The 21,531-nt window shown below is 42.7% G+C and overlaps 7 protein-coding genes across 7 annotated transcripts; 4 read left to right on the top strand and 3 right to left on the bottom strand.

Annotated features, from left to right (window-relative positions):
* Positions 1-1,631: 1,631 nt before the first annotated feature.
* BGW36DRAFT_390715 (uncharacterized protein) lies at positions 1,632-3,321 on the bottom strand. The gene is made up of 3 exons (XM_046217515.1): positions 3,013-3,321; positions 2,643-2,948; positions 1,632-2,547 (listed from the first exon to the last, which is right to left on the bottom strand). The coding sequence occupies exons 1-3, from the start codon at positions 3,103-3,105 to the stop codon at positions 1,768-1,770; spliced, it is 1,179 nt and encodes a 392-aa protein (XP_046065703.1). The 5' UTR covers positions 3,106-3,321; the 3' UTR covers positions 1,632-1,767.
* Positions 3,322-4,789: 1,468 nt separating this feature from the next.
* Positions 4,790-5,541, top strand: BGW36DRAFT_433354 (uncharacterized protein; the record flags this gene model as incomplete). Its single annotated transcript, XM_046221264.1, has 2 exons — positions 4,790-4,853; positions 5,024-5,541. The coding sequence occupies 2 exons, from the start codon at positions 4,790-4,792 to the stop codon at positions 5,539-5,541; spliced, it is 582 nt and encodes a 193-aa protein (XP_046065702.1).
* Positions 5,542-9,270: 3,729 nt separating this feature from the next.
* Positions 9,271-9,900, bottom strand: BGW36DRAFT_433353 (uncharacterized protein; the record flags this gene model as incomplete). The annotated part of the gene is made up of 2 exons (XM_046221263.1): positions 9,271-9,429; positions 9,487-9,900. 2 exons carry the CDS (start codon positions 9,898-9,900, stop codon positions 9,271-9,273), a joined length of 573 nt encoding a protein of 190 aa, XP_046065701.1.
* Positions 9,901-12,587: 2,687 nt separating this feature from the next.
* Positions 12,588-13,661, top strand: BGW36DRAFT_401734 (oxidoreductase; the record flags this gene model as incomplete). Its single annotated transcript, XM_046218780.1, has 5 exons — positions 12,588-12,616; positions 12,677-13,087; positions 13,155-13,236; positions 13,301-13,412; positions 13,471-13,661. 5 exons carry the CDS (start codon positions 12,588-12,590, stop codon positions 13,659-13,661), a joined length of 825 nt encoding a protein of 274 aa, XP_046065700.1.
* A 2,485-nt stretch (positions 13,662-16,146) lies between these two features.
* On the bottom strand, positions 16,147-17,637 carry BGW36DRAFT_412167 (Alpha/Beta hydrolase protein; the record flags this gene model as incomplete). Its single annotated transcript, XM_046219204.1, has 4 exons — positions 16,897-17,637; positions 16,254-16,843; positions 16,186-16,193; positions 16,147-16,165 (listed from the first exon to the last, which is right to left on the bottom strand). Exons 1-4 carry the CDS (start codon positions 17,327-17,329, stop codon positions 16,147-16,149), a joined length of 1,050 nt encoding a protein of 349 aa, XP_046065699.1. The 5' UTR covers positions 17,330-17,637.
* A 93-nt stretch (positions 17,638-17,730) lies between these two features.
* BGW36DRAFT_365116 (cyclohexanone monooxygenase) lies at positions 17,731-19,347 on the top strand (the record flags this gene model as incomplete). The annotated part of the gene is made up of 1 exon (XM_046214620.1): positions 17,731-19,347. One exon carries the CDS (start codon positions 17,731-17,733, stop codon positions 19,345-19,347), a length of 1,617 nt encoding a protein of 538 aa, XP_046065698.1.
* A 436-nt stretch (positions 19,348-19,783) lies between these two features.
* BGW36DRAFT_308527 (oxidoreductase) lies at positions 19,784-20,625 on the top strand (the record flags this gene model as incomplete). Its single annotated transcript, XM_046212338.1, has 2 exons — positions 19,784-20,372; positions 20,429-20,625. The coding sequence occupies 2 exons, from the start codon at positions 19,784-19,786 to the stop codon at positions 20,623-20,625; spliced, it is 786 nt and encodes a 261-aa protein (XP_046065697.1).
* Positions 20,626-21,531: the final 906 nt, after the last annotated feature.

Genomic DNA, 21,531 nt, shown 5'->3' with positions numbered 1-21,531 from the left:
TTAGAATGAGGTTTCTTTATTTATATACTAAGTATTATTAAAAATATCTATAATCACCAATTCACCATTTTTCATATATATTACTATAATCTTAGTATATCTAATAAAATACTTCTTAATATAGCTCTCTTAAAGACATAATAATATATTTCTTTTTCTTCTTCTATATCTTCTTTTGAAAACTTCTCTTAAGTTTCTAACATCTCTTTATCGGTTATTGAAATCTCTATCTAGATACCTACACTTTTATTATTGGTTCCTAGAATCATTGTTCTAATTTTTAAAATTTAATTCTATTCCTTTTTACCAATCAATAATAGCCTTTATAAGGACTAATTTCTAAATAATCAATTAATAAATTCTACTAATTTCAATAACATTCTGGGAATATCGAACACTAGCTATTTAAGCGACGTTCACTCATCACCGAACCTCCTAGTACTCTTACTTCTACTATATTACCCCTCAGCTTCTGCCTTGAGGCTAGTCAATACTTTATCGAATTTCATTTGTAGACTTTTGAGGCCTCGAGTCGACTTCTCCCAACATCAGGATCTAATTTTATCTTGACAGTTGCCATATGTCATACTAGATCTAGGCAATGCATATGCCCGGCCTTGAACAATGGAAAGCATTGCTCACAGGGTACCTATCTTGGCCGTCGCAGGATTAAAGTCGTCTTTAGCCAGGTTGGATCCAGAGTCATTCAGGTTTATTATCCTGTTCAATGGCATAGAACCATTTTTGGGAAACTACGCATAGGTCGGATGAATGGACACCCAGAAGGCCACCGCATCGCATCCAGCCAGAAGCATTCTGCACACATAACCTTCAAATTGACATCCTCCTCTCCTGCCTGCTTGCTCTCCCTCCACTGCTACGGAACTTAGGACCAGGCAGTACAGTTGATCGACAATAATACCGTACTAACCATGACACTTCTGACCGTATATCACAATACTTCCTGCTTCTTTATTTCTTCCGTCCCAGAAATTGATCTAAGTGGATCGGACATTTTCGCAGCGTCCAGCAGTCGGGACAGATCTGCAGCAAGTACACTGGCCCAGGGTGAAATTCGGTACAGTGTGTATTTGTGCTGCATGGAAAAAAAGAATAATATCTATGTAATACCCTGGATTCCAGGTCTGATCGATCACAGCCAGGAGCGCTTATTCTCGAGTCTAGGGTTGCATCGAACAAGGTTCTTGTTAAAATCACCCATAGTCGCTTGTGTGGTACAGACTTGTTCTACATTCCTCATGGATGTATTCTCGGCCACGAGGGAGCTGGGATTGTGGACGAGGTGAGAAACATAGTTGAATCCATTAAAGTAGGAGATCATGTTGGTGGTGGGTTTTTGCGAAGTGTATAGTGTGCAATAAAAGTTTTCTGAATGAGCTGCCCCAACTGATACGACGAGGTAGACCAATCCTTCAATTAGTTCTTGTAATTCCCGATTCTTTATAGACATAATGTGTGTCTATCTCAAAAGCCTTTGTCCAATTCATGTTTGAATATGTAGTTTGTGGGACTCTTGGAAACCGGCAATGGAGCCTGACAAACTTTTGCAATGTGGATTATAGCAGGGATAATGCTATCAATAGTCTATAACAGTCCGGCTGGTTTCTGCCTGAGCACCTAGCAGTGGTCAGACGATCGCACCATTTACATATCACAATATTGGAATCCCTTTACACTATTCTAGCACACAACTGTGTGGCCAGGGAGTTTGCACATCAATTAAATGTTGGAACGAGTTGGGTTTATTCACATTGCAAGAGAACCTCCTGGAAGGAATGCATGCACAGCGGCGTATCCTTTGTGATACAGTCGTAAGTAAGAGCAAATAGAAGGACATTCAACTCTGGCTCTAAGTTCAATCCACCATATACTGCGGCCCGCTTTGCGGTACCATAGATACAGCAATAGAAGTGCGACAGGATCCTTCCCCCGCAGCAAGGATTCGAAAGGGCCATGTAAGCTACGCATGAAGAGCTCAGTCTGACCTACTTTAACCTGGCTATCCAGAAGATCCTGGATCTGGGATACAGCGTGGGCGGCATTAAAATATGGATTATTTCCTGGCGTAGATGAGTCTTTAAGATGACACAGTGTAGCTAAAGGCCTCATTATACCGTCTATGCCTTTCTCTGGCAGAGGTGAGTGTATTTCAGCAAAGGTCGACTCCATGGCGCGAAAAAGACTGCCCTGTCGTAGCGGATTAGCTATGCTCCACAATGACATTTTACCCCTGCTCATACGCAACCATTCGAAATCAGAGGGGTCAGAAGATTTTAGAGGCCAGGACTCTTCTGGGGTACGAGCATCAGGGGCCGAGAAAGCCAAAATAACGAGAGCAGCCGCAGTGCCCCAGATTGTATCCTTATCTCTCGTTTCGATTGGCTCTCCTAACCGTCGGTTGAAGAGGGTTGTACTTTGAGACCTGTGGTAGCACTCTTCTACAGTGCGACGACAGCCCAATGAGCTGTTCAGGTGGCGGTCATACGCAAGTGCCACCGCCAGAGAAGCATGCATCAAGAATGGATGCTATAAAGCGTGTGTTAATAGACCACGGATCTTGTAATGGACAATCCAGCTTAAACCCTGTCCAGTAGGAACAATAGTAACTTGATCAGACATACAGTAAAGGCTAGTATCAAGAGCTTGCGATTAACTTTGATCATATTAGGGTCATCTGGAGTGATAAGACTTCGCCCTAGGTAGCGGGTTACGAAATCCTGACATTTTGCATCCAGTTGATAGAATGTTGATGCGTCAGATGTCCAGACAGCACTGGTGAGGGGGGGTTGAAGCTGCGCTCTTCCTTGAACGACAAATGTGCTTGATGAGTCATCGGTGACGGGCTGTAGGTCAGGAACATTAGGCATGAAATTGCATAATACCCTAAATGAACTACATCTCTTGCACCGTGGCTTGCCTTCGTCACACTAGAAGGCCAACGGACATTTGGTCAGTCAAGTACCATTCTATGGGGAACGGAGATTCGCTTACCTTGAGTTTTCTAAGCTTACAATTTCGGCAGCCGAATCTCGACCTCCGCAAGATTTTGCGCTCCTGAACCTCACTTGGGCAAGTCGGTGCCATACTTGGTTTGTTGTCTGATGTTGTGGGTAGCTTGGTTGTGGGGGTTTTTCCGGAGACCGAAGGGATTGTGGTCAGATGCAGGGTGGTTCTTGGAAACCCCGACAAAGGGCTAAATTGGGTGGGAAATTAGATAAATTCGATGTACCTTGGTTTTGGTGCAGCAGCGGCTACAACAGCCAGAGTAAACAATCAAGCAATGAAGCCATTCAATGCGCGTGAAATATGGATATTAGGCTAGAAGGCCTCAGGGCACTACTCTGATAACTGCCACTGGCTCTTTTACGCTAACCCTCTTTCGCATATTGAAGCCTCGCACTAGCTTTGAATCGGGTGTAGAAGCCTCTGATTGGCTGATAGTTCCAACTTGCGGTGAAGCCGCCTTTCTATTTTAAACACGAGTTCGCATTCTGATGGGCTACAAATTTTTAGCGACTCTAGTGGCATGACAAAGATTTCTTAAAAGCCGTAAGAGTTGTGGTCGTGTGGTCTCGGCAATCTAGCGAGTGAGCGAATATTTAACTACGATGTGACCGCCCTAGTGAGTGCAGGATAATCTCTTCGCATTTCCAAGTCCTACGTCTGCAAAACTAAAGCTCAGCATTCTGAATCTCTTCTGGAACCCCATGACAAGAAACACAGTCATAATATCCCACCCGCCCAAGCTAGGTCAGTAAATTCATAGCCCAGTTGACATCGCCAGCCGGGTCTGTGCTAAGATAAATGTTGGCAAGCTCTTCAATTTCGCAAGACTTCCGTGTTCGGTTTAGCCTTATCCAAGCTGACTTCTGGGCACTGTTGCCATATAAAATCAATCCATACCGGTACGGGTTAAGCGTGTGTTTGGGCCTTTTAATGACGAGACCAAGAGCCATTATCTAAATATTCGGTCAAAATATAAACTGGGCCGTGTACCAATTGCTTCGATCAATTTTATTGCTAATACTTGTCAGCACTAATGGGAAAGTCATTTTACAATACAATTGCTTACGAAATAGTTACAAAGGTCCTGTTCATAAGAACGCAGAGAGCTTTGAATATTTGGAAACAAGGACAACGAGGGTGTCCTCAAGACATCCAAACAGAAAGTAAGCATGGCAAATTAATAGACGCATTAGATCATACCTCAGTTTCCCATTGATAGTGGATTTCTTTTGCGCATATGATCTTCTCCGTCGTCGGCAGTTGTTTTGCCTATTAAACAGTCTGTGCGCCTGATTCCACTTAGTTGTTGTATACCTTAAATGCTTTGGCTATCGTTCCGCTGACGCCGCCTATTCGGATCCAGGCCTAGATCTGGAAGTGGCTTGCGAATTGAAATTATCAAATTCAATCAGGAAAACGAGCAGGGCTGTGTTGCAACTGAACCGCCCTCGGGCAGTCTTTCCTCACTAGGTTTAACGCTGGTGAAGCTGACTTGCTACCGTTTCTATGGAAGTATTTCTGTTTCTGCATGAGATTGGTCATATAGAACTCAAGACTTGTGGAGCTTAGCATCATCGAAGAATTTAGTCTACTATGAAGACAGTATTATTTTGCATGGCATGTGTCTCAGATATCTATATAAAGGGCATGGCAGACCCAGGTTTGAGTAACAATTAGTAGGACTGATTGAAGGCTATTTTATCTATAAATTCTTCCATCTGTCATATTGGTTTTCCCTCTCAGGTATTTGCAATCATCCAGAATGTGGGCTGCGACTGTTCTCTTCCCATTCATACTTCTTGTTACTTCAGCTCTAAAGCTACCTGGTGCGTAATTCACATGTACAGATTACATCCACTTCGTTATATCCTCAAGACCAGGCCGTATGATGATGAGGCCGTGCTATTACTATAGGGTCTTAGAATTGTTGACAGATAATTCATTTTTGTGGATCAGTTTGCTATCGATAAATTCAATGCTGACTTGTAGTATATAGGTGGCCTAGAAGATGGCGTCTACCGCATGTACCTTGACGAGCATGGTAACGAGATTCATGAGAGCATCTCTACCCCAGCATTGAAAGAAATCGCAAAGGCTTCCAGTGCTGCGCAAGATATTTCTGACAACGTTGAAACGCGGTCAAATGAGGTCGAGTACGTGGAGTCCTTCTGTGGATGTGGCTTTGACCTAGTACACTCAGACTGTGATGCCGCCGTAGCCAGCCTCGAAGCGCAACTTGGAACAGGGGTATTAATCACAGAGCTATCCTACTATGCTATAAAAGGTGCTGTCGTGGCCTTTGTGTGCAACCGTGGCTATGGTTTTGAAATCAATAGCGACGACTATGCCAGGGGTATTGGTGGGGTAACAAGCGTATGTGGTCGTTACGTTGCAGGAAGTCTAGAAGGGTATAGCTTCGACGATGGCGGTTATGCAGATGTTGGGTACATGCAGTACTATGCTGGCTTGAATTTCTGTGAACATGCAGAGGGCTCTGGATCGTCTTCATGCTGAGTAGATATTTGCCAAGAGAAAATGATACAGGCCACATTGCGCACTCATTTTAACAATCAAGAATGACAAAGTGTTAAATATACGGAAAAATGGCATAGCTTTAAATAAATACTTAGTTAATCCAACGAAACTTGTTCTAGTTCATAGGCCAAGAACAAAGGTAGATGCGGGAACGCTGAAAATCATTGCAGTGTGGAAATCGGTATGTAATGTAGTGCAATAGTTGCATGTGGTGATTGGTTGCTATGATAATCAGATTTTAAAATAATTTCCTTCACTGCTAGGTATCGAACCCCCTCTCCCCCCGGCAAATGGGATGCAGAAATGGCTGGAGCACTATTGATACAGTAGCCTGCCTGCTGCACCCGGTGCAGCAGAGATAGGCCTAAAAGCAGCTAGTGGATGCTCATTTTATAGATGTTATGAAATTTTTAACAGTTTTGATCCCTATAAGCTTAGTCTAGACAATAATGTTATTAGATGCACCTAGTCGTTCCTCATAGATAGGTGGGTAAGCTTAATAATTGACGGCTATAAAGGGGAAGAACGGCATATAGACTTAGGGCTGCCTTAAAGATCTCCTAAGTGCCCCCTATCGTATTTCTCCTTTATATTAGGGGTTTCCTCGAGCCTCTGGAATAGGATGCTCTAAGGTTAGAGGCTATATCATATACTGACGATATAAGTCTTATTGCTCACACTAACTTAGCAAAAGGAAAGCGCCAGCGATAAGAACAGGCCGCTGAGACCGCTATTGAGTAGGGACACCAAAATGGGGCCCGATTTAATACTGTAAAGACTGAAGCTGTTATATCTACTAAGCGCCACAAGTGGGAGCTTATATAGAGGATTAAAGAGGCTCGAGTGATAGTAGCGAAGGTACTAGTGCCCTTTTCTCAGGGATCCACCTAGTGGCTAGGAGTAATTGCGTTACTCTTTGGCTGCTTTCCTAACAGTTTCTATCAAACTTTGTGAAAATATCTGTTTTACATTCGAAACAGTTCGGATTTGGAGCTAGGTCTCATTAAAATCAAAACCTAATAGTTTCCATTCATCGAAGAGATTATTCTTGCTAATCATTTACCAGTTAATCCAGAGACTTTCGTACGCATGTAAAGTATAAATTTTGATGCATGTCGGGTACTAGTTATTTGAGGGGATCTTATATTGGATTAGGATTCTATCACCATCAATAGAAGTGACAGATATAGAAGACGCGGGGGAGCGCTCCTAAGCTTTGAATAGGTAAATAAAGTTTAATCATTTTCTCTAAGAGGAAAGAGATCTTGTCGCTGACTCCCCAAAGGAGGGTGAAGTTGGGGACGGTTGCTCGTCAGACACGGGTGAAAAACCGGGAGCACCGACAACGAAAAGACACCCCACGGGGGGTCTTGAAGCCAGTACATACTGGACAAGAGTGATAAAAGGAAGCAGTAGAAAAGTAAACCAAAAAATAGGAAAACCGGCAAGTTCAATTAATTCGACATGGTCGAGCTCGCCCTTCAGCACCTAGCAAAGTCCAACGGCGCACTGCAACAACAGGTTATAGAACTGTCCCATGTACTGGTCCAGCGAGATCAAGAGTTACGGAAACGCAAGATTGAACCTCAAAAAGCGATCGTGATTCTCGTGTCGGATATGGAAGCGTTCAAGAATCAATGAACGTCGCCCAGAAATAACTACTGGAAACACGACGGATGATCTCCAGCGGAGCCAGTCATTAAACCTACATGAATCCTGAGTCCCAGGAAATCATGGGACTACGGAAAGAAGTCTCATAGCTCACCACAATGGTACGAGGTCCGCACAGTGGCATAACAACAGGCCAAACGTCGCATACTACTGTTAGTAAGTGAATAAGTTGGTCTTCCGTTGTTACATCATCATCATCCATGCAGTCTGCGGCAATGTGGGAAGTTCAAGCAGATCTGGGACCCTCAGTAATGAGGCTGGACACAGATCAAGCTTCTTCGGAAGCTATTACACGCATCCAAGACCCCATGCAACAACGACGAACTATCGTTAACCGTCTTGAACCCTACGGCGAGATGGAGACCGTTCGGATCGAAGGGTCAAGATCGCGCCACGGGACATCATCAAAGTTTTCGTGGGCCGACAACAAGATTTGAAATAACTCCTAGAGCGGTTAGAATGGTTGCAAGCTCGTAAAAGTTGAAGGGGAACAATGGCATCCCATCAAGTCAGATGAGGCGACAGAAAATCGACATGTACGATGTAGCAGGGAAAGAAAGGTACGACTTTCGGGAGCATGTTTACAGGACAATGAAGGTTCTGAGATCAGAATGACCCGGTGGCTGTGATCTATCTGGCGAAGTAGGGCGATGCGAATGCGCTTCTGTTGGAACAAGTCCGGGACCGCAGTACTGCGACTTAACGAGACCAAGCCAGCAGTCGAACGCACAATAAATCTCTGACAATACTGGGAGCAACTTGAAGAGCATGAATATCAGGGACTCGACCGCACAATGCAACGGGAATTACTCAGTGTGCCGGGCTGTCATGGCAACTCTGTGGATGGGCCGACTGCATGGCCTGTTCGGGAAAAGAAGATACCAGCTGAGAAAGCTAGAAAGACAAAGCCTTAGCTTGTCTTAGGAATAGCGTCCAAGAAGACGACTCCTCCCAGGAAACACGTTTGGTGTAGGAGACTTCTAACAATAAAGTAGCAATCTCGTCTGTTGTTGCGTTCATTTACTTCTTTATCACAACGTACGCTCGAGGGTGTTCGTCATTATTGCTAGATACCGTATAAGTAATCAGATTTCCACGATAGATGAGAAGAGGTAGAGGCTCCAGGTATAAGATCAGGTAAGCTTACAATGGAATGCCAATGATCAAGGAGAATAGCTTCCAGCTCTGCAGGAGCAACTTGATTGCCTTTGGTCTGGATCGACTCCTAATATAAGTTAGTTTGAAAATGACTGTATATAAAATAGGTAAACCACACCATTTTTGCAATCTACAATAATCTCACAGAACATGATCGGCCGCGTCAGCAAACTAGATCCTATTGTAATTTCAGAATTAACGTGTAAGAGGGAGGTTAAGTGTGCCAAAATGGGTAGATTTAATGGACAATGATTTATTTGGAGAAATTCGGGATAGTTATAAAAAAGAATTTTTGCGACATTTGAAAACGGTTCCTATTAGTTGAGATTAATCCCGAGCAGAGTATTCCACGTCAAAAAGCCGAGAATTAACGGCTTTCCAGTTATAGCACGGATAAACACAAATGGGCTTATGTCGGCAATTGTACTTGCGTCAACTAGTTGTCGGATATAGAAACCAAAATACTACGTTCAAGTGGGTCGTATACCAGCTCCCAACTGTGGGGGAGGGTTGAGAAAGGTTGAGAACTCAATTCATATAGAACCGTTGAATTGTCCCTTCTGAACGAGCCTCTTTTTACGGCGGTCGCAGCTGCTCGGAAAATTTCTCTCCCCATAAAGGTTAATAGTCGTCGCTTGCAACAGCGGACAAAATAAAACTATATATATTAACACAGACACTATACCCGTGATTAAAATTATGTGGAAGGTTTGGGAGCAGGAAACTATCAGTAATGGAAACATAGTATGCAGCTGGTGTTCACCAGGGACAACCCATATTCACCATGCCTGATGAGCGACAACAACTAAAAATGTTGTAGGTATATTACTAGAATAGAATTAGACGTAGATTGTGGTAGGAAAATAGGTACATATATAATTAAGGAATGAGAAATGGATCATATTTCCCTGCTGCGTCATCAACAGAGTTTGGATGGCTTGGAAGTTCAGTTGATACGGTGGTAACAACAAATCGCGCTGAACTCGTGGATGATGGATTTATCCATCGATGTACTGTTGCTCTTTGAATAACAGAGTCCTACCCAGAGTTAATCATGAGAACGAATAGTTGTGCGAGTTCAGTGATGTGACTCACCCCTGGCTTCAGAAGTATTTTTTTAGCCATGTCGCCTGCCTCTTCCACTTCAATTTCGATGACTCCATCTATCACAGTAACAAAATCCACTGAAAGTGTTCTGTGCCAAGGGAAGATCGCGGAAGGAGCGATCTCTGCTTGAATAAAATTGATACCCCCTGGTATTGCAATCGCAGTATTGGAGAAGGAGGTAATGTTCACATCACCATCCTGTGACAAATATTGCTTGATATCGGCATTGGCATGTCTGTTGGGAGGAGTAGCATTCGTTCCATATAAGCGGGAATAACTGATTCCTCCTTGAAAATGATAGTGTAGATCAGGGGAGACAGTAAATATGCTCTTTCCGGCTTCATTAAGAGCTGTAATGTACCGTTTTGTCTCCCGAGTTGCGGGAGTAGGACTAGGGTCCATGTTGTGGCTCCAAAAGACTAAGATTTCTGGATCCTACGTAGTGATGGGAGATTAGAAGTTCTTATATGGAAGCCTTTAAACTTTATTTTTAGCCCGTGTGGGGTAATGCCATCGTTACCCCAACCCATATTTGCGGGGTTGGTCCGAAGGCGGACTTGCCTGAGGAAACGTTCAGGTGTTTATGACCTTCCCTTCGGTATGATACGCCCAAAACTTCAATTAGTTCAACTCACAAGACTTGAATACGTCCCCGACTGCTAAATATGGATTGTCTTGGCTGAGGCTATGATCGCACAAGAATGCTTTGGAATTTTGGCTAATTGCTGCTATTGTTGGCCCACCTTAAACTTTGATCATTATCACTTTTTAAAGCATTGTTACAGCACTACTTAAGACCACAGAACAATCTTTTACTAGACGATATTGTAGGCCATTATTTTTGTATTTCCACTCTGCACTAAGGATCCTAAGTGTATCGCATATTCCATATCGCTGATGTATCGGGAGGCTATAGTGTTAAGCTGTTATAAGTTCTACCTGTCTTTGAAGCCGTGCAAAACGAACATCTATAATCACTTATCTGCAATAAATAGAATTCAGCATATCTCCTTAACCAGTGCTTCTCTCAATTTTTCCCTCTATTTTCTCAGCATTTCAACAATAAAGCGATAAGGATATAATGAAGACCATTTGGAAAAGCTCATTTGATGGATCAATGCGGAAGATATGGTCCTTTCATTTATTGGAAGCGCCTTTTTTCAACAAATTATTAATTATATCCTTAATATATCTCTCATATTTACATCACAAAATACTCTTACATCACAAATTGCAGGTGAGTTTGAGTTAGACAACAATTCATCGAGGATATTGCTATTAGTTTCCAAACTATTGTATTATTATCACATGTGTGGACAAGTAATAAAGACGTATCATTTCTTGCTATTATAGGATATTTTTTAACACAGAATTTTATTTATAAGTCCTTGTAGAGTTTACTGAAGTTGAAGGAACAAAGTTTGAGCAGAATTTAGGTGGTATTGTATCAACTCTACTTGAAGAGCTGAATATTAGACAAAGGTTTTATGAATCCGATCATCTAGCATTGAGTACATAGGGGACTGTTTTGTTAATAGAGAAGATAGTCCTCTATCCCGTGCTAACATTGCACACTTGCAGCTAGGCCACCTGTCGCACTATCACCCATAATGCCAGGTTATCGAGAATCGGTATTCAAGCTCCTTGCATCCGCATATATCCATTCCAACGCCGCCTAATAATCCTCTAGAGGAGATATTTTTATACCTAACCTTGACTCCTTTTGATACCCTAGTTGTACTACTTGAGTAATTAAGTAACAAAGCCCTGTTAGCTATCTTAAGCTAAGAGAATTTATCCTAGATGAATTGGCTTCCTCCTTCGCCCGATGCTATAAACTCTCTTCAATAACGACAGTCTTTATGAGAGAGCTTAACCTGCGGTTGTGTGCCATCTACACAGTAAAGTGCATCATTGAACAAAATCCCGGTCTGGGTTAAGCCCGGCCAAATCTGCTGCTTCAATGCCTGTCTGAATCATATCTTCAATACATATCCAATAAGTTGCACCACTATCCTTTAATTGATATGTCAGCTTGCGTGCTATATATGTAGGGTTAATATCAGTAAAATCATCACTAACCATAAATATGTTTATGTTAAAAATGAACAGAACATGGTTACCGGTTTTGTTCCTAATTCATAGAAACAAGGAGCAAATTGCTACCTCCATAGGCAGAATCGTCATTGTTAAAAAGTAGGTATCAGATTTGGCAGCATCTAGGAAGCACCGATGGTCTTTTAATCGATGTTCTTTTAAGATAGGATAGGTAGGGGAGCTAAAAACAAGGGTCGCTAACTGCGCATTTGGGACGTTGATCTGCTAACGAGACTTGAAATTATGGTGGCGAAAGGCTGCTGGAGAGGGCATTAACATTTAAAGGAAAGTAGCCACCATTATCCCGTTGCTAGAGATCAAGCTGAGGCCTACAGAGATTCATAAGTTGTCAAAATTCTAGTTGCTAAATGTAAGAAATACCAAAAATGACCCTTGAGTGCCGAAAATACCCAAGGCTGTTGTATTAAACCATGTAATGGTCGGCATAAACGAAAGTTACAGCTCTGATTAAACCGAATACTGGAATCCAGCTACGCAGATGATCAATTGTGACTGCATAGCTTGCACAAAATGATTTATGACACCCAGCCCAAAACTTTATCCATTATTACTCTTTGGAATAATGGGCATTATTCCCCTGAGTCGTAGTTAGATAAGGTATCCTGATTGAACTTAACATTTACGACCCAGGGAAGATCACTTATGATGACTCATCACAGCTAGTTAACTAACTAGGTAGCTAACTTAAATAGTTAATAAATAACACTTCTCGCTGGGTAGGAAATAAACCTGAGTATGAAATTCCCCTAATGTAACCCGCGCTCTTGACCGATTAGGAATATACCGAAAACAGCATCCGTAACCCGACAGACCCACTCCTGCTTAAGGGTAATTGTATTGTACCTCGCATTACCCGACACTGAATGTTCGGCGCTCTAGGTATAAGATAACTTTATAACATGGCGATTCGAGAATGTGCAAATATCCAATTTCGAAACTACCATTTTTATGGATAAATAATTCTTATCACAATGGTACAAGGTTTCACTTACATGAAAGGGTGAGTAACATGATTTCTTCCCTAAACCATAACCGGTGCTAGATTAACGATTCTCCACAGAGTGGCCTTGGTCACTGGTGCTGCTTCTGGCATTGGCCGTGCCATCGCCCATACTTTTGTGAAGGAAGGCTGCACACGCCTTGTGATTGGAGATGTAAACAAGAAAGACCTCGATATTGTGTCCGAAGAACTTAGGGCCATCAATTCTTCCGTGCAGACCGTTGTGTCGAAAGTAGATGTCTCATCGGAGACTGAGGTTCAAGATTTTGTTGACGCTGGCGTGAAAGCATTTGGGGGTATCCACTATGCCGTGAACAATGTTGGAATTACCAGCAATCCCCGGGCTAGGACTCATGAGCTTGAAACGTCCTCATTCGATCCATTAGTTGCAGTGAACCTACGAGGTACATGGCTTTGCCAAAGAGCTGAAATCCGGCAGATGTTAAAGCAGAACACAGAGCTCCGGCCTAGGTAACTATATCCCTACCGCGGAAGAAAATATATCTTTCATTTCAATTTTAACGGAGCTATTTAATAGGACTGGTGCGCCAGCACAACGTGGCGCAATTGTGAATGTTTCTTCATTGTTTGGTCTAATGTCATTCCCGAACTCAGGTGGAGTAAGCGATTAATTATGCTCTTCTATTTATCTTTCGTATTTTAACAAACTTCCTTTGCAAACAGTACTCTGCTACTAAAGCCGGAGTCCTTGGAATGACTAGGACTGACGCTATTTCCTATGCCACGGATGGAATTCGAGTGAACAGTGTTCTACCTGGCTGGGTGAAAACTCCAAGTGAGTTCGAATCTCTTAAGAAGTTGGTCATTATCAGAAGGAGTCTAACATCTTCCAGCATCGACCGAGTCTGAGCGTCGGGGTGCCAACTATACTCCCGTCATTAATACTATCCCAGTCAAGCGCTGGGGTATTCCGGAGGAGATTGCGGAAGCATGCGTATTTCTCGCAGGTGAAAAGGCCAGTTTGATAACTGGCGTCGATCTAGTTGTAGATGGTGGGAAGAGAGTTGCTACTTGGGTAGACTAGTGCTACAAGTTGTTATCATTAAAAGCCTGTGAGGCGTGAATAGATAGGATAACTAGAGTACTGATCAATTCTCAAATGTATTAACTAAAGGGCAGCTGTTGTATGATACTGTTGCTAAATATCTTTAGTATTCTTCTCATTCACATTTAGTCGCTTCTTTAAGGTACCACGTAATGTGTTATCGATTCTATAGGTATTTTATTCCCCGACTTTCTCACGTAGATCCTATCTATCTTCCGCGAACATGGTTTGTATTGCTAATGAGTCCTGCAATCCCTTTCATTGGCACCCGCTGCTTTGTTGATACTGTTTATCTTTGGGGTCCGACAGGGGAGCGGATAGGGTAACATAACAAAGATGAAACGTGATGTCATACGTACCGCCCATGCGTTAAAGTACTTTACTTTAGGTGTTGGACTTTTTGGATCGTCAATGACTACCTGACCAAAGAACTCTTGGTCAAAGCTCTTGCCAGACCTCATACACACATTGACATAGCCTAGGAAAAAGATGTCCCAATCACTATGGACGTAAACACGATTCAAGACGTGACGGCGAGATTCAACTTTCACCCAGGCAGTCGCCAGTACTTGTCGAATTTCTACTTTGTTCCTTCAATCAGGATATTGTCTACTAAGAGATATCCGTGTGAGAGATATGGGATTGTATTGCGTACCATCAGATCCTCTCGCACAGTGGGTGGCTGCACCCAGGTATCCATCCTTAGTAAACACTTCATCAGCCAAGCGATCACCTGCACCTTCAGATTTATCATCTAGAAGGTTTAAAAGGAGATTAATCAGGGCTTTTATTGGCTCCGAGATGAGTATGCTTTCCGGCCAAATCGAGGTCGAGTTCATCCTTGTCCAACTTTCGAGATAATGATAATGACGAGATGCTCGCCCAAGTCCGAGAACAGCGCATGTCCCCCTTTCTCCCGTTATTTTCGCCCATGTATTTAGCTGGTGAGAATCAGAGTATAAAGGCCGACTTGAGTTCAAAGCAGACCGTCGACATTTACCCGTCAAGGTTTCGGCGTAGAAAAACCAAAAATCCAAGTGGGGTTCAACCGAGACTGCCAGCACTTCCTGTGAAGTTCGGCAATTAGATTACCTAGTTAGGTAACAGCTCATAAGAACTATACAGAGAAGAAAGGTAATCTTTCACTATTCAAGGTTTTTTGTTGTTGTCTGCAAAACTTCAACTTGACTTGGGAACGCAGACCGAAAGGTAGATCAGTAATTCTACATCCCCAATCGAACCATCTCTAAATTCTAAAACATAATTCTCCTCGTCAGGTTCAAAAGAATTAGAATCAGTTTGGTTGAATACGGTCCCAGTCGCCGGAAGAGGTTCTTCCATCGTCGACTACACCATCCCACCGTTAGAGCACAGTGTAAACAAAAAGGTCAATTTCTTCGATATCTGAAAAATCTGAAGCATAATCGTATGCCTCTCGCTTGATATACATGATGGATAAGGGGAGTAATAGTTTTACATGCTTTGACGCCGCTGTGAGCATCAGATATTGAATTGAATATTAGGAATGTTATTTGACTGTTTCTATGTGAATAGTATACAACAATTGTACATAATATCCATCGACCCTGTGATTTACTTGCCAGAGGCTCTTCTCCGCTATCCAGTAAACACACACTACTTAATGTTCGAACTTAAAGAACTTGCAGAGATCAAACCGATCTACCGCATCGATGAAGTGTTCAAGTATCTCTTCTCCAGGGGGTGAAAAGTGTTCCAATCTGGCTTTGTAGCCTATGTGAACTGAGTATTTACTAGTTGAAAGACCATCAGTCGGCAGGTGAGTTATCCGTCTATACCTGATAATTGTTGGAAGTATTGTCATCCGCCAGATCTAGATACCTATTCTCAAACCATATACCTCCAACTTCTAGGTTCTTTTCAGATATAGTGAAACTCAGCTTCTTCACGGTTTTGGGTAGAAACACTAGCCTCTAAGCCACGGAAACTAAAGGAGAAATAAAGATATGAATTCATGGTATTTACCAATAACAATTTCCATAGCAACACTTGGGTAGATATACATATAACCAAACAAATTTACTTAGGTAGGATTGTAAATATGACTCTGTAAATCAATTTGCTTTTAATTCTAAGTTCCTTTTAAGTGTCATACGCGCAACAATGAGACATGGTGTATCTTGCCTCAGGGCTTCTAAGTAAGGGCACCTTTGAGGCACCCCGCGTGGTAGGAAGGTCTTAGATAGTCTTTCTGTATTGTGGTGCGTATATAACTAAGGTCAGAAGCAATTATTTTGCTGTGGGAGCGAATAGGCTTCATTTCTACGAGCAATTCTTTAAAGGCTTGAGGATCGCCCCAACCGTACTTCCAACCTTAGACAAAAGACTAATTGGTTAACGTTAAGATCAATTTCGAAGGACAGTTCGTTGAGAAGACATCAGCAGAGTAAGACTATATATATGTGGTACGGATGTTTGTTCAACCCTAGTTCTGGAACAAAGAGCTAGGTAGGGGTTGACGTACATTGTATACTATAGCATATGAACCAATTGATAGAAAACTAGGGTAGAAGGGATTTATTAGTCGCGTACATGGTCAATGATATAATCGCAAATGAGTTTATCGCATTTCACTTGCACGGGAGAGCTACAGATCGGCCACCCCACCGCAAAAGTATGCATTTCACCCTCGAGTGCAACTTCTGTTACCTCGATGTTCGCGGCACGACACCGATCACACCATCGCTTGCTGTCGCTGGCAAGAATTTCCGTTGAACTGTATACGACCAGGTGCGGTGGTAAGCCGGCAACGCTATCCGCTAGTAAACTTGAGATTTCAGGAGTATCAAATGGAAGGTTATTGGGCCGGAGGGTGTCATTCAAGAATGAGACTGTAGCATCAAAATGGAACAGCATGTCATTTCTGACATTTTTGGAACTTAGTGTTTGAGCACAGGTCATATCAAACCAGGGGGATAGAAGAACTGCAGATGCGGGACGGGGTAAATTGACGGAGGAAGAAGTATCTCGAAGATTCAGCATTGTCAGAGTGGCGAGATTGCCACCCGCTGAGTCTCCTGCAAACACTACACGGTTCGGAGACACGCCGTTCTGCAACACCCAGAGATAAGTAGCCAGCATTGAATCTCGCTGAGCAGGCCATTTCCGAGTAGCTGACAAGGCTGAAAAACTATTTAGTAACCTGCCTGTCAAAGGAAAATCAAGTCCATCTTACGATATCTGACTGAGACAAACACCAATCGCTTTCCTAGTTTCTGCGCATATGCGGTCCATCTTCGATAGGTCTTGGTATATTGCAAGGGATGTCCGAATATCATGCCCCCGCCATGGGCGAAGATGACAATTGCATCGGCCTCTTGCAGTTCAGCTGTGTTGGTCGATGGAATAATGTACGCTTCGAAATCGGAACCTTCAATTTTCTGCTCACAATGATCTTGCGCTGGACTATAAAGAATGGTTCCTTGTATGGAAAAAATGTTTCCTAACCAGACCCGGGCAAGGGCATTTCGAAACCCGAGAGGTCGCAGCCGACAGGGGACAAAGAGACCTTGTAAGAGGACAGGGATGGATTGCAATGTAGCAAGACACAGTATTTTCAACGATGCGAGTGGGTTAGAGTGCACCTGATTCCAATGGATGGATGGCATTCTGTTCTATGCCGAGATGAAATAATATTTAGAAAACATAACTGATGAGGGGTGACAATCCACGCCCTTAAAGGAAAACCCGGATTTCGGAGAACTCAACGTTGCTGTTAGAGTAAGATATGTCGGCAATTTGTTGAAATGATGGAGGCTTACTGGGTGGGAACATCTACACACTTCGGGGAAGACTTTATCTGAATGGGGAATTGCGCATGAAGAATAATTTTGAAAACCGAACTATGGTCTTGATATAGTTCATCTGTAAAGCTTTTCCATACACTTATCGAGGACATATTTGGAATACAAATACCGAGAAGACTGTTCCATTGCATTTCTATAAATTCAACCATTTCCATAGCTCTACCTATCCACAATATAGTTATTCTCGTGATATAGCAATCGCTATGGCAATTGAGAAAATATACGATGCACTTGTGGTGGGGACCGGTTTTGCCGGGATATACCAATTGTATCGATTAGTGAAGCTGGGCTTGTCTGTGAAAGTCATTGACAAAGCAGGGGGGCCTGGAGGTACATGGTATTGGAATAGATACCCTGGTGCCCTGAGTGATACATGGTCATTTGCCTACCGTTACTCATGGGATCTTGAGGACCTGAAAACATATAAGTGGTCAAACCACTATGTCCACGGACCTGAGGTTCTTGCTTATCTTGAGCATGTCATCGACCGCCATGACCTCCGGAAATATATACAATTCAACACGGAGTTCCTCGGTGCAAAATACGATGAAGATCTAAGTATCTGGACAGTGGAGACGACCCAGGGCCATTTAAAGGCTCGCTACCTAATAACTGCTTTGGGTCTCCTAAATAACGAGAACTGGCCTAGTATTCCTAAAAAGGATGAGTTCAAAGGCTATGCCTTTCACACTGCAAATATTCCCCAAAACTATAGCTTTAAAGGCAAGAAAGTTGGAGTTATTGGTTGTGGTTCGACTGGAATCCAAGTGATAACTGCTCTGGCCCCCGAGGTGGAGCATCTGACTTGTTTCCAACGACGCCCTCAATACAGTGTACCCGCGGTAAATATACCGGCAACAAAGGAGTATCGGGACAATATAAATGACAACTATGAGAAGATATGGGACCAAGTAAGAGGAAGCTTTATTGCTATGGGTTTTAAGGAGAGCACCATTTCCGCTCTCAGCGTATCGGACGAAGACCGTGATAGGATCTATCAAAGGGCTTGGGAACGGGGGAATGGCCTCCATTTCATGTTTGGCACCTTTTGTGATATCACTACAAACGAAGCTGCCAACAAGACTGCTGCCGATTTCATCCGGAACAAGATTGATCAGATTGTGAAGGATCCTAAGAAGGCTGAGAAGTTGAAACCCACTGACATGTTCGCGCGCCGTCCACTCTGCGATTCTGGATATTATGAGTCATTTAATCAGGATAACGTGGATCTTGTGGATCTCAAGTCTGCCCCATTCGATAAATTCACCCCAGATGGGATTAAGACCATTGATGGTGTTGAGCATAAGCTTGATGTTGTGATTTGCGCCACTGGTTTTAATGCTGTTGACGGAAGCTACGCAAATTTAAATATTAGAGGCCGTCGGGGAAAAACATTGAAGGAGCACTGGGAAGCTGATCCAAGTACTTACCTTGGTTGTGCTGTCTCTGGCTTCCCAAACCTCTTCCTCCTCCTGGGACCAAAGTCTGTCTTCGCGAATATACCGCCTGCTATTGAATCCCAAGTGGAATTCCTTTCGGGGGTGATTGCACGAGCTGAAGAACTCCGCAAGACTGATGCTTCAGGGAGAAAGGTTGTACTGGAAACCACGGAAGCTTCTGAGGCGAAATGGCGTGAACTCTGCGAAAAAGCTGCTGTCTCAAGTTTGTTTACAAAAACTGATTCATGGATTTTTGGTGCGAATGTGGTTGGAAAGAAAAAGTCGATTCTGTTCTACTGGGGAGGATTAGGGACCTTCAGAAACATTATCAAAGAGGAGATTGAATCGAATTACAAGGGATTCTACCCATTTTTACAGTGATTTTACTAAGACTGAGATATATGAAATACTCTCTGTGGAGGTTATCCACTAAGCTGGACCTTTCACACGTGAATTGAATTCTTGTTAATAACTAAGTAAAAAATAAATAAAAACTTATTTTGCGACATTTAGAACACTAACGACCCTTTCCCCGCGATTTAATGTCTTCTCAACCCTAATGTACTCCGCATACTTTTTCAGGGCTAGCTGGGGAATAATGGTACCCCAATTAAACTGTGTTGGTTTAGGTTACTTTTTTACCGAGATCAAAAGCCGATTGAATCCAACTAATCACACCGAATACACTATATTTAAAGGCATGGCAATTTATTCCTTCCCTATATAGTCGAGTGACTTCTTCCGTAAACGTCGTTTTGACCATCCCCCTATTAATCTACACTTTCAACCCCATTACTGCATTCCCTTATCACTTACTATGGCCACTGTTGCGGGAAAGGTGTTCACAATTACCGGCGGAGCTTCCGGCATGGGAGCAGCCACTGCACGCTTACTTGCGGAGCGGGGGGCGAGAGCTATCGCAGTTGCGGATGTCTCTTCAAAGGGATTTCCAGATTTGAAGCATTCAATTGCGAAAATAAACCCGTCTACAGAGCTGCAATTTACTGAACTCAATGTGACCAACCCCGCTGCCGTGAATCAATGGGTCGAGGACGTGGTCGCTAAATTTGGTGATATTCACGGCTCAGCCAATATTGCAGGAATCCCCCAAGCATTAGGCGTTCGCCAGGCACCCGCCATTCTAGAAGAATCCAATGAGGCATGGAATCGTGTGATGGACGTAAACTTGAATGGAGTGTTCTATTGCACTAAAGCTGAAGTGAAGGCAATGAAAGATCTAGCCCCTGGCAAGCGTTCCGTTGTAAACGTGGCCAGTATTGCTGCTAGACAGCATATAGGTGATGTCTATGCCTACAACGTTTCTAAGGTAGCTTGTTCGCACTTCAGTGCCAGTGTGGCTAAGGATACAAAGCCTTTTGGAATTCGAGTCAATGCTGTTCTTCCAGGTAAATGCTCCAGCAATATAAGACATGAATGGGTATAGTGTTGACATGATATACAGGAGCAACCACCACTCCGATGCTCAAGAAATTTATCACCCACACTAAAACTGAGGAAGAATTTGAGAAGGCCTGGAAAGACTGGGGTTTGGATCTCATATCTGCGGAAGATGTGGCCCGCTCGATAGTCTGGCTTTTAAGTGAGGATTCACATCCCGTCTATGGGGCGGAAATCAATGTTGGCACTGGACTACCATGACCTCAGAAACATTAAGAGATGCTCTTTTTAACCATAATATTCAATGAGAGTCTACTACTGCTGTCTGCTACTATTAGAGGGAGTCACGTAGGTAGAGGTTGATCCAAACTAAGTGATGTAAACGTATACAAAGCTTTGTAGAGTAAATTATACTTATATAGATATATAACCTAGTAAGGTATATACCACCCTTTCGCGTTGAATATTGTCTGTACTCTACGAAGTATTGTATCTTATATGACATAAGTACTTCAAGCCGCGCTCATCAATGACTTGCGGTCTTTTTTAGCAGTCTCAATTAGGTGTTATGATGTCCTTTTGATATTTGAAGCCTGCTTGAGATTTAGAGAATAAGGTCGGTAAGCATAATATGAGCAGTATAAATATGTGTTTTATTACATATAACTTTGAAGATTACCTCTAGACCGAAATTATCTAGGTAAGAAATATTTAGATGTCATTTTTGCTGTAATAATGCTGAAGCGCTGCCATGCTTGACATGAGGCAAAGCTTATAAGCCTGCAACCCACTGTGGTGGGCACTGCCCATTACCAAATAATGCCTTTTTAGCGTAAGGCCCGCATTTAGGAGGCTGAAAAGACTGAAATTTGATTGTTCTCATCGTTTCTATCTTTATTTATAGACCTCTGACAAACATGTTGTATATAATGTTTAAAAACTTTGTTGAAGCTCTTGTTTTTAATATATAACTCTCTTTTATACCATTATATATATGTTACTTTTGACCTTACAATAGTTTGAGGGAAGTACCTGCTCGAAATATAAGTCACTGATTAACAGTGTAGCACATTCAAAATGTGACGGCCTGGTCAAGTTGCAGATATGACCTGTTATGTAAATCTTAAAACGAAAACCCACATGTAACGCCCCTATTTGCATAACGGG

This window comes from Talaromyces proteolyticus (genome assembly GCF_021365285.1).
Source record: "Talaromyces proteolyticus strain PMI_201 chromosome Unknown BGW36scaffold_15, whole genome shotgun sequence".
NCBI classification, from domain to species: domain Eukaryota; kingdom Fungi; phylum Ascomycota; class Eurotiomycetes; order Eurotiales; family Trichocomaceae; genus Talaromyces; species Talaromyces proteolyticus.
This window is presented reverse-complemented; position numbering and strand designations above follow the sequence as displayed.

Coding starts and splice junctions, on each gene's coding strand:
- BGW36DRAFT_390715 (XM_046217515.1), bottom strand. CDS start 3,105: ATGGCACCGACTTGCCCAAGTGAGGTTCAGGAGCGCAAAATCTTGCGG. Junction 2,949..3,012: donor GTAAGCTTAGAAAACTCAAG/GTAAGCGAATCT, acceptor TTGGCCTTCTAG/TGTGACGAAGGCAAGCCACG. Junction 2,548..2,642: donor TCTTGATACTAGCCTTTACT/GTATGTCTGATC, acceptor CACGCTTTATAG/CATCCATTCTTGATGCATGC.